Source organism: Scatophagus argus, chromosome 7, assembly GCF_020382885.2.
Source record: "Scatophagus argus isolate fScaArg1 chromosome 7, fScaArg1.pri, whole genome shotgun sequence".
Lineage (NCBI taxonomy): Eukaryota > Metazoa > Chordata > Actinopteri > Scatophagidae > Scatophagus > Scatophagus argus.
The window spans coordinates 24747397-24759764 of NC_058499.1; the positions used below are offsets into that span (position 1 = coordinate 24747397).

General features: G+C 40.3%; 1 protein-coding gene across 1 annotated transcript in view; it reads left to right on the forward strand.

Annotated features, from left to right (window-relative positions):
* Positions 1–12368, forward strand: part of zfpm1 (zinc finger protein, FOG family member 1) — a 92903-nt gene that overhangs the window by 37660 nt on the left and 42875 nt on the right. Inside the window, exons 2-3 of the mRNA XM_046395455.1 lie at positions 3912–4058; positions 10791–10928. Coding sequence (XP_046251411.1) covers positions 3912–4058; positions 10791–10928 — 285 coding nt within the window. The remainder of the gene's footprint in view (positions 1–3911; positions 4059–10790; positions 10929–12368) is intronic.

A 12368-nucleotide genomic window follows, 5' to 3' on the forward strand; every position in this document is an offset into this window, starting at 1 on the left:
TGTTGATGGTAGAGAACTGTGGCCATGAAACTGTGATAAGAGCCCATGCAGTGTTGAGGGAAATGTTTAAAGTGCAAAGTTGATTAAAAGTATTTCCTCAGCGGTGGGTAATTCTCTTCGCTCTGATCAATAAGTGGCCCCTCTCCAGCGTGTGACTCGATGTCAGGTACCTTAGTTTCTCTCAAGAGCCCGCACATCCTCCTCTCCTGCTTAGTCTCTCCTCATTTCTTTCTCTAAATATCTTCTTTTAATGTTTCTCTTCTGTGATTTTCTGATACAAGCGTGCCTCTCCCTCCCTCTCCTTCTCTTGCTTTCAGGTCTAATGTATTTTTTGTGCGACGGGTTATTAGCGTGAGAGCAGCGAGGCTTGCGTCTGTTTAATCAGGCTTGTTGAGCATGCAGGTTTGATGTGTGTTGTCTCTGTGTTTAATCAGCGAGCTGCTCGCTGCAGGTTTGATGTGGACGGAGAGTTAATAAAGCAGTATCTTTGGCGCCTTCATCAGCTGCAGCACTTTGTTCTGCCTCTCCTCGCGCCTCTAAGACAGACAGCTGCAGTCTGTGCTGGAGCTCGAGTACTCCTGGGCTGCCACATCTGTCTCAGCCTCGTCTTGGTGGTGGACCGAGTTTTCCCTCAGCCCAACATGGCCTCATGATTTCATTTCAAGACCCCTGATGTTCAAACTGTTTTGATCTTAAATACCTTAATAATGACTTTTGTTCCTCTCAGATGTCAGTGGAGGAATTTTGCAAACTTGTGGCAATCAGAGCCAATCACATCTAAGCTCCATGTTATGGTCATGAGTTTAGTCTCACCTGATTATGAGTATTGAACCTCAATACCAGCTGAGATATGTCTATGAGGGATCCAACTAAAGACTATTTTCATGCTTTAAATATTGATTTGTGGCCCATTTAATGTGAGAAAATAGTGCAAAATGAACATAACATTTTTCCGGTTTGCTTGTTAGTCCCTTCAGCAGTTCAAGACACAAAATATTCAGTTTGTTATCAGATAAAAAGGCAGTAAACCCTCACAATTGCTGTGCTGGAACCCGTTTTTCTGTGGCTCGATCAGTTTCAGTTTTTTTTTTTTCCTGCTGCAGTTGATTGACATCATTTTTCAAGACATGCGTCGAACAAAAATACCAAACATTAGTTGGTTGAAGTTTGTATTTTAATGTTGTTTTTAAAGGCTCAGCAAATTGCATCAAGAACCTTCAGGATTTCAAAGCTGTGGTGATCAGATTTATTCCCTGATTATTTGATATCTATCAAGATCAGCAATTCAGGAAATTTTATTTAAAGAAATAAAAGGTTTTGTGGATGTTGATTATTTTCTTTGATTTTAAATTAAGTCCAGCTCACAGTGAGCACAGCTTTTGGTGTGAAAACAACTTCTTTAATGAATACTAAGCAGTCAAAAGCAGTGGCTTTTAGAAATCTTCTCTGTCCATAAATGACCACTCTCTGTCTACAGGAACACCAGACTTTCTCTGTCTCAGAACTCATGTAAAGTACTCCCTGAATTTCATTTTCAAGTTTTATTTCCCTGTAAAAATGAAGTTTGGATAAATGAATAAAAGTAAGCTTTAGGCTTTTTTTTTTTTTTTTTTTTTTTTAGGCTTTTTAACCTAGAAAGTTCAGTGGGGCTGCTGGATAAGTCTCAGCTTAATTGATGTCCCTCCTACAGAGATACACATATGGGCTATGTCTTCTTATTATTTCTCCATCTCTTGAATGAGTTCAGTCCAATTTTCCTGTGGATATCACGCTGTAACAATTAATAAGGCTTTAACTTTTAAACTGGCAAATGAAGTAGAATGTGCTGCACTTATCACACGGGCCCCCGCTATCCTTTCTGCCAACTATCCGCGACAGGAAGAGAAGTGGAAAGAGAGAATATTTCTCCTTGGATAAAAGAGGGGACAAAGTGGAGCTGAAACTTTTCCGCACCATTTGATGTCTGAAAGCAGTGATGCAGCGATTGATTCATTAAACCAGAACCGTAATGAGGAAAGAAATCATAATTCAAACTTACATTTTAAACAGGAAATATAATTGGAATTTTATACAGAGAAGTCCCTTTGTACAATTATGATTAAAGGAAAATTAATTGTAGAAAATGTCCTTACAGATACTGAAAATTAGATCTAGCAAAGCTCAGGCGACATAGACCTAATTCTAAAAATACTGTGTATAGGATCGATCTTTTTTTTTTTTTTCATTCTCCTCTACTCTTTTTTTTTTTTTTTTTTTTTTTTTTTTGTTAAGGTCCAAATCTAGCTGTGTTCATTTTATCTAAAATTAGAGTGAACCATGCAGGCGTGGAAGTTGAAATTAGCCTAAAGATGTTTCATTTACAAAGACAGAAACACTTTGTCAGCCGGCGATTGTTTCCCAGCATTATCTCTGCCTGCTTTTAATTGCTTTGGAAGTGAAATTAACAGAATTAGAAAAATTGCCTCTCCCTTTTTCTACAAGCTTCTTTATTCATGGGTATTGTTGTGTGCTTTGTATAGATTATAGACTTCTTTTGTTCCAGTATTGTAAATATATACGCCCCGAGTCACGGCTTTAGCTCCGAAACAATCCCTCTGTTCGTTCGACACAACCTAATGAAAATTAATTTACAACCTGTCTTGACTGGGGGAGAAAGGCGGGAAATGAGAAAAAAAAATGGTTTCCTCTCAGTATTAATTTCACTCTGATTCAGTTATTCAAAAACAATGTGCCCACCCTCCTTGACTTTCCAATACGTCATTATTATGTATGTGACTTGTTTTCTCCCTCGGCAGTCTGCAGCATATTAACCATTTCTGCTTTGCTCCCTAATCCTCTTAAAAGAAATAGTACCCTGAATTAATAAATCTATCATGGTATCCTCTCGGGAACTGAGAATGAGGGATTTCATCCGATGCAGATGAACCTAACAGAAGCTGCCTTTTGTAATCAGCAAGCCATGAAACACTAATAACTCAGTCGTTAGATGCAGAGAAACAGCCGGTAAGTATGACAGTATACTCCAAGGTTTAGAGCTCTTAAAATACCATATAAAACAGCCTGGTGAATTCATCTTATAGAAGCAGTATTATTAATGAAGCAATTTAAAAAAAAGTCACATTAAATCCATATTAACTGACTTAATTTTTTTGGGATGTAATCTTCAAAAGGCTAAAATAGATCAAAAGTACTGTATAATTACTGTGGTCAGCAGGGATTATGAAACTGTAATTGATACAGATCAGCCCTACACTAATCACTCTTTTAGCTACAATTTTAGGTATACTGTAATTTGGCTTTAAGGTCCCCCTTGGCTTCTTGCTATTAATCTTTTGGATTAGACCGTTCAGCGTGTCCAATTGTTGAAACCATTTTTTTGAATGAGTCCAGTTAAAGCAAATGGATCAGTGTGTATATGGTATTTTTCCTCTCCTCTGCAATGCATACAGTCAAAAGTAGCTTGTCTAATAACCTCACTTCCTTTTATTTTTCACCTCTCCTGCTCAGACTCAAGGCCCATGAGACGAAAATTCAACTCAAATGCTTCTCCTTTTGCAGACCTCAAGTGTTGATCTGTGATTGTGTCTCTAGAATTGTGCACATTGGGGAGCATTGTTTTTTTTATTATTCATGTTCATTTTGTGTCAAGACCTCCTAATCTAATAGGTATATTTCACCTAAAAAAGTGCAATTTGGCTCTGATCTGCTATCGTGTCGTTAAATACACTCTGTTTCATAGTATAACTGCTTTGAAATGTCTCTTCGTCCTTCCATATGGCAACATTTTTCTTTTTTTTCCTCAGGCGCAGTTAAACGTATCTCAATGTGATCCAGCAGGAAGCAGAATGCAGCACATTAGACTCATATGAAGTGCACTCACCTGCTAATTTTCCCTCTTTTTCCTCCTGCAGGTTCCCTCGGAGATCTTGATGGTGGTGAGGAAAACACACCGGACAATATCAGCCTATCAGGAGAGGAGGGAGGAGCCTCGGACCCAGATGATTCTGCAGAAGGTGACAGCTCTAGCCCCCCGCCATACACACCACTGTACAGTGAAGGTAAGGGGAGCAATAAAATGCAATTTTAATGCCCAAGTACTTTGTGTCAAAAAAAAAAATCTGAAAAATATATTCAGCTTAATTAACTTTGTGTTAAGTAACTTATTTATTTAGTTTAGCTTTTGGTTGCTCCAAGCACCAGTACCATAGGAGTGTGAATACAAGTGCATTAAAATCAAACTGGTTCAGTGTGTAGAATTTAGGAATTGGACAGAAATTGAATATAATGTTCAGAGTTTAGTGTAAGATCATTGTCATATTGCACTGCCTCTATGTGAAGTCTTATTTTTTGTGTGTTTTTATTGTTGTGTATTATCATTCTGATTAAAATGACTGCTGTTCACCGGCAATACACAACACCCTCTTGAATTGTAATAATCCGGATGTCTAGTTAATAGCAGTTAATAGTAGTTATTACCAGATTTATCCCCTGATCAAGTCTTTCTTTCATCAGCTGACATCTACCTTCTATCTGTCAGGAGACAGTTAATGTTAGACAACTAAAAAAGACTGAAGAAGCATTATGGGGTTGCAGCTGTCCACATGTATCACTCCTTTATCTTCACTGTGTCTAAAAAAAAAAAAAAAAAAAAAAAATTTCCTGGTTCAATCTTGGCTCCCATGAATCTGCTCCCTCATGCACCTCTTATCCCGAACCTCCCCCTCGTACTGTGTGATAGCAGAGTTTTCACTCATATTCTTTTGACTTATTCAAGATTTCACTAGCTGTGTTTTTTAATCTCAAAAATTCCTGCTCTTGTGAAATTTTGGGGCTGGAAGTGATAAGCGTCTGTTGGTTGGCTTGGTTTGATAAACCCATGGAAATTCTGTCAGGTGCTAATCGAGACAAGATTAGAGATTAGCTGTGTGTGTGTGTGTGTGAGGGAGAGAGAGACTGTGTGTGTATGAGGTGAGGAGTGGGTCACGTGTGTATTAGATTGTATAAAAAGAAGAAGATGAGAAAACTTGGGCAGACTGACGTTCCCCACACCCAACACACATGTACCCCTTTCCCCATCACACTGCTGATCCCCCCACACACTCTCTCTCTCACTGGACTCTGGGGTTCCTCGGTTGCCCAGTACTGCCATTATCAGTTCTCTGTAAATCAGCCATGTTTGACGAACCTGCTCTTTCAACCTGGGATCAATACCAGGTCTTTATCTGGCGAGCTCTGGCTAATAAAGGCAAGGCCTCTTATCCGCCATCTGCAAGAGAGAGAGAGAGAGAGAGAAAGGAACACACACACACACACACACACACACACACACGCACATAGACACAGACGCTGGCGATAACTGCTCTGATAACTTTAGCGAGAAAAACACATTCTACCAGTAACAGGAGCAAGCTCTCTGTTTTCTCCATGGCACACTCTGCAACCTGACAGAGAGCACCACTGTATTAATGCTGAAACAGTGGATCAACACACATGCAAACACACCACGGAGGCTTCAGCATCTGTTCAGTATGCCTCACTCTCTCTGTTGTGGTGACTGTGTTTTTTCCTCTCTCTTCTCAGAATTGATCTACAGTTACAGCGACTCGCGGGAAACACATGAAGGTCCCTTTTTTTTGCGTAACAATCGTACAAGATCACAGGAAACCTGATAAAATTCACTTCTGGGCTGATTAGTCAGTATGTTACCTCCTGTTGACCTCTAAGCGTCATAACCTTGTACCAATCAGAAATATTTTTGTAAATCCTCAGTTTTACTTATCCTACTTTTATTTTTTTTTGCATTAGAATCTGATTAGTTGCGTTGGAGAAAGTGTGTGTGATGCATAAACTGAAAAATGAGAGGTTAGAATCTCTTCTGGTGTCCTCAGGACGGAGAATTACACACTGTACTGCACATACGCAGTAGTGCTGAAAATGATTAGCTGATCAGTCAATGGGAAATTTTGAATAGAGCTATTGTTTAAATGATGTATTAGGGAAGGCAATTCTTAATGCTTCAGCATACCAACACATTCTGGACAATGTCATGGTTCCAACTTTGTGGCTACAGTTTGGGGAAGGCCCTTTTCTATTCCAGCATGACTGTGTCCCAGTGCACAAAGCAAAGCTCCATAAATACGTTGTGGGATGAGTTTGGTGTGGAAGAACTTGACTGGCCCACACAGAGCCCTGACCTCAACCCCATCCAACACCTTTGGGATGAACTGGAACACAGATTGTGATTCAGGCCTTTTGGTCCAACATCATCGTCTGACCCAGTGATGTCAAGTAATGAAGTTCAAATACTTTGTTACCTTACAGAATTTTAGGGGATTTCTACTTTACTCCACTATTGATTTTTCTGCCTACTTTTTACTTCTATTCGTTACAATTTCACACAAAAGCTGTAGCACCATCCAGATAGACACAATTCGATGAGGAGTAATAACATATACCATTCAGGCATCCTATTGGTTTGTATGTGGTATGTCTCCTCCGCATGTGACAAATGAACACGCCTAGAAACAAGAAAGACGGGCACACACGCAGTTAAGTGGTGGAACTGACAGTAGAATATGTCCGTGTCAGAGAACCCTGAAATACCATTGAATAATAAAATATAATGGAAAGGCTACTCCACTCCAGTGTTCCAGTTCAATTTTGTTACATCCCTGGTCCTCACAGATTCATGCTACCTAAGCAGCTAAGCTCGGAAATGCTTTTACATTCCAAGAAAGTGTGTTCCATATTCCATGCCTACAATATTTAGGCGTACAGGTCATCATATCGTTCACTGTAACATTTGTTGATGACTCTCAATACGCAGTCGCTATAGTGATCTGAATTTCGCCTAATTTTGCCCTTATTTATTTATACTTTAAAGTATTTTTCAAACCCCATACTTCTGTACTTCAACTTGAGTAGAAATTTTGTGTCAGTACTTCAACTTTTATCAAACTATTTTTAAACTCTTGTATCTATATTTCCACTTGATTAATAAATGTGTGTACTTCTGACACCACTGGTCTGACCTCACAAATGCTCGACTGCATGAGATTCCCACAGAAACACTCCAACGTCTCGTGGAGGCTGTTATAGCTGCAAAGGGGGGACCAACTCCATATTAATGTCTATACTGTGTAATGGTCAGTTGTCCCAGTACTTTTGTCCATATAGTGTATTTGCTCATTTGTGGATCTGAACATTAATTGACATATTAATGAGTTGCAGTTCTATGCAGGGGTGAGGCTAGAACTTCTGGAGCTCTGTTGTTACTTGGATAGAGGAACAATCAACAGTCATCAAAAAAATATTTTTCAGTTTCCAGACATCCTATCCTTATCCTTCATGAAAAGAAAAAGCCTTTTTAGATATAAAATAAATTACTTTTCCCTCTGCTTCATTCAGACATGATGGAGATTTGTGGAAAGAGGTGCGCGTTTGTGTCGTAGTTGGTCATCTGGAGGGCGAGAGAGAACACACAGAGAGAGAGAGAGAACAGCAGTGAATTTAAGAAACTCTTCTCTCACGGATGGATTTTAAACTTCTTTTGCTTTTGAAGCCTTCTTGAAGGACCATTGTGAGCATGATCACTCCTCATTGTATGTTCACTGAGACACTTTCACATTCCAAACAAGTGGCAAAACAACCATGCTGGCCTTTTCTAGCTCCAGTTCCCAGCACTGCTAACAGGCCTGTTTTAGTTGCTGGTCTCATGTCCGTTTGATAGGACATATATGCAAATAGCTTATTTTATATGTGACCTGAAATGTGTTCCTTTACTTACTGTAAAGCATATGCATCACTGCATTGATTGTGTATTTGGTTGTGAGGTTTGCCAAAATGTTGTCAGACATTGTGTCTTGAAGGTGGAAGATTTAAAGCTCCATCTTAAGGCTTCCACAAGATCGGATTTGCGATATGCACAATAATAATATTACTGCGATAGCTATGGAATCTTTCGTGAAAAAAAAAAATTATATCAGTGAAATTATTTTTCAACTTTTGTATTTTTTGTCTCTTGGTTGTTTTGTAAGTTACGTTCAAATTACCCTCAAAAGTGCCGGGAGGTAGAACGCATCTGTAACTATAGCTGTAAAAAAAATGTACCAAAAAAATAAACAAATAAATAGTGACAAGCCGTACAGCTGAATTGACAAACAACAAACAAAAGATCCACAAGGCCTAACATCTCTTCTGGGTTATTGGTATTGTTATATGTGTGTACCTTGATCTATACCTTGGTTTTGTCCAGTCATCTGCTCCACCAAACTGACCAATATGGAGACAGTAGCAGAACATGTGTTGAACCTCAAATATGAGGTTATGTAAAGAAAAGACACAAAAGACAAACAGTGGCATTAAAATCAGAAAGAAAAGAGACAGAACTGTATAGAGGGTTGTAGAAGTTAGGAGGCGAGATTGTTGGGTGACTTTGCCCTGCAGGTGTGACAGGGGAAGTTCAGCTTATCAGATTGATGGAGACTGTCTCGCTATGGGGGGAGGGAAGGCGGTACAGAGGGAGGAGGGGGTTTGGCAGAAAAGTGTCTGTCGACTCCTCCTGATACCTGCCTCCCTGTCTGAGATGATATGGGAGATAATATTGATAATATTAAACGCAATAACTGTGTCTCCAGCTCCCCTCCTCGCTTCAGCCCCTGCAGGATAAAATCAATGTGCCATTCAATGTGATTTATAGCTGAAAATAATGGCACTGTTTAGGCAGGGGGGAGGAGTGTGTGTGTGTGTGTGTGTGTGTGTGTTGGAGGGGGGGCTCTGCTTGCTTTAGTGTGCCTACAGAATGCTGCTGCGTATGAGTGTTTGTGCGTGGATGAGGTTGAAAGGTGGACGTGACGTGAAGATGGATGGTGTGTGTATGTGTGCATCTGCTCCTCTTTGTGTGTTGATTTATTTGATGATGAAGATCCAATCGCTCAACTGCTACATTAATAACAGCCAAGTGTGATGGCGTCACGTGGCCGTGGGACGTTTATGGCCGGTATCGATCGGGCGCTATCGCTGTTTATCGGAGCGGGAATGCAAGGGTAAACACGGGCTTTGTGCAGAGAGCTCAGGTGTTATCGGGGTGGAGGCTGAAGACGGGGAGGGATGAAGGGGGGAGGGAGAGCACAAAAGAGGAGCCAGGAAGAAGGAAGTGGAGAGAAGTTATAGGAGGAGGAGGCGGACAGAGATTCGGACAAAGGACAGAAGAAATGAGGAGAGAAGGTTGTAACAATAATGTCTTCTTACCAAACCTGGAATTTTCTTCAACATTTGCGATGTTTTCTTTACATATTAACACTTTGAACAAATGTGTATTAATTAATTTAATGATCAGCCAAACTGCACTACATGTGTGTCAGACCCCTGGACTAGCGCCTGTAATAACTCTGTTCCGACAGTTAACATCACTTCTGTCTGTTTATGTACTGGTGGATAACAGTTAAACACTTTTGATAATCTCTTTGGATTGTGTTTTTTTTTTTTTTCTTACTTAAGACTAGTCCTGAGCAGGGCGTTTTCCTGTTTAAAAGAAAGGACTTCAGTGCTCTCTGGTGAACAAACGGCATAAGGGAGACAATGTGTCTGCCTCAGAGGTATTTTTTAGATCTCTCTAGAATGAGATAATATTCGTCCTGCCCTAGTTCATCACAATAAGGTAACTTTTATCTAGTTTTACCTAATTTAACCTACTTGGAGAATCATTTCCACCAGAATTTTACCTAAATTTGTCATGTGTTCATTATTTACATACATGTCTGACTGTAACAAGCGATAGAATTAATTAATTTACAGAAGCACATTTCAAAACAATTTCCATGGGTCATTTCATTTTATTATAGCTAAAATTTTAATAATAGTGTGTAATAGTGACATGTAGTCTTCCATGCAGTCAGCTTTTGTGTCACCCTAACCCTTGGCCTGATGATGATGCAAGACCAGAGAACAAGAAGAGAGAGATGTTCGGCTAAGATAGCCTGAGGTGCTGTGATGTAACTATTAATCTAATCTAACTAATCACAAGTCCCACTAATAGGGAGGGACCCAGCAGTGTGATGAAGCAGCTGATAGCAGCAAGCTGCACAGGCAAAGTTCAGGGTTCACATATGTGCATGCTGGATAAACACATCACACACACACACACACACTCATCCAGGTGTGCAGATTCTCACACACACACACACACACACAGGTTCAGCCATGTGCAGAACCACACACAGATCTCTTTGATCAGCGAGCAGAAGGCTGTGTAATCAGCTTGATCAATAGCAGGGGGTATCAATGCTGATTAGAGGAACAGAGACAACCTCAGTCTCTGTTGAAGGTGACAGGCTGAGGGGATGGAGGGGTGCGGATGGAAAGATAGAGAAGAGAAAGACGAGCACAGTGAGTTCCACCCAAACGCTGTAAAGAGAAAGCGAGGGAAGAGTGGCGGACATTGACGAGGAGGTGGAAGACAGGTGGAAAGAGCCGACCAAAAGAGCAAACTGAAGGTGGAGAGTGACGACGTTGTTTCTGATGAGTCTTTGATTCTCTAGAGTTGGAGTGAAAATCAAAGGGTCCATCTCTGCGTGGTGAGGAGTTGTGTTACACAGCCCAGGCAGTCATTTCACCGCTGCCTTTGATCAACAGACAGGAACAGCCACTGCCCAGACACGCGCACACACATACACACATTTCAGCTGATGAAGTGTGTCAGAGGCTGATGCTGAAGCTTAGGGCTGAAGCTGCTTAGAGTCGGCTTGATGTTTGAGTGTGTTTAATTGTGACCGTTTGTGTTGTATATGCAGAGCCCAGGACACAGGACTCACGAGGAGGGCCTGATGATGAAGACGAGGACGGCGAGGAGCAAGGTTCCATACACAGCAGCAGGGAGGAGCAAGAAGAAGGCATAGAGGAGGAGGAGGTGTTACAGTGGAAGGGTCCAGGTCAGTGTGCTCTCAGCCGGTAAACAAAACAAATGTACTGAAGCGAGAAAGTGCACCGTGTTTTTTGGCCCTGAAAAATCAGATTTGGTTTTATTCAAGGTTTGCAAAAATTGCAGCTTCTCTGTGTCTGTACAGGAGGTGTTCACATTCTGAGTTTTAACAAAAGAGAAGCAGGACTTTACAACACTTAGTTGTAAAGTATTGACTTGATTTTAAATTCAGTCAGTCAAGAAGTGTGCAATAATCATTAAACCAATAACACTTATCAACCTCACTAGGCCTTTTTGAAGGCGTACATTTACACAGCCCGTGCTTTCCCATTCCCCGATCAGACTGCCAATCACTAGTTGACTTTTTCCCCTCCCTATGTGAAGGTACTAATTAGTTACAGAAAATAAAATATGAAATCTGCTCCCTGCTGTGCAAGTACGGAAGCTGTGAAGTGGTATGCCCATGCTCCTTATTTCAAAAATGGTTCAGTCTGTGTGAAATTCACATGTGAATATGTAAAAAGCCCGTAATTATTAACAGTTTGTCTAAAATAAATGTGATTGACACACATCAGGGTCATCTCTACATTGTCAGTGTTGTTAGCAATGCCTAGAAACAAAGGTTCCTCAGAGCTGTGCAGTTGCTAACTGTACTGTGGTGTGGCTAGTGAACTACACCGCTTTCTGGTTTTCAGGCACTTCTTGTTTCACTTAAGGCTTATTCAGGCTCTTTTTTTTATTTGATGGAGCTAAATATAGAAATTATAAATGAAACACAATAAATGCAGCTTAAAAAACATAATCCAGTATATCTTGTAAGTTTCTGACAGTGTGTTTTAGTGGCATGCTGCTTAATGCACTGGCATTTGAAATGAAGAAATCAGTCACAAATGAAATCAGTTTAGTCAGTTTGATTTGGAAGGGTAACCTAAATATACAACTACAATTACAACATAAAACTGTGGTATGGTTAAGATTAGATTAAAAAGAACACAACATTGTTAGCATAAAAAAAATAAACAAAAACAAAACAATAACAGTCTTTGTTAAAACTCTCTGAAAGCTGGACGTGCTGAGCCTCCGTCCACCGGCCCAACCTCCACAGCCCCACGTCACATCTCAGTGTCTGTGCTATGCTGCAGAATAAACCAAAGTGACCATTCATACATGCATCATCTTAGCTCTTAATATTCTCCAGTGGATCTGACCAGCCCTGTATGTCCATGTCTTTGTGTCTTGGAGGTCTTGGTCTTTACGTTGTGTTGTCCTACTTTTCTCCTGAGCGTGAGATGTGATTGTTCAAGCTGGGAGAAAATGTATTCACAATGTAACAAAAACACACCAACGCACACACACACAACTAAGCGAAGATAACAAGTAAATCGCCATAATTTTATTATTTATTTCCTCTCTTATCAAGGTTTGTTTGGTTATTTATTTCTCTCTGTCT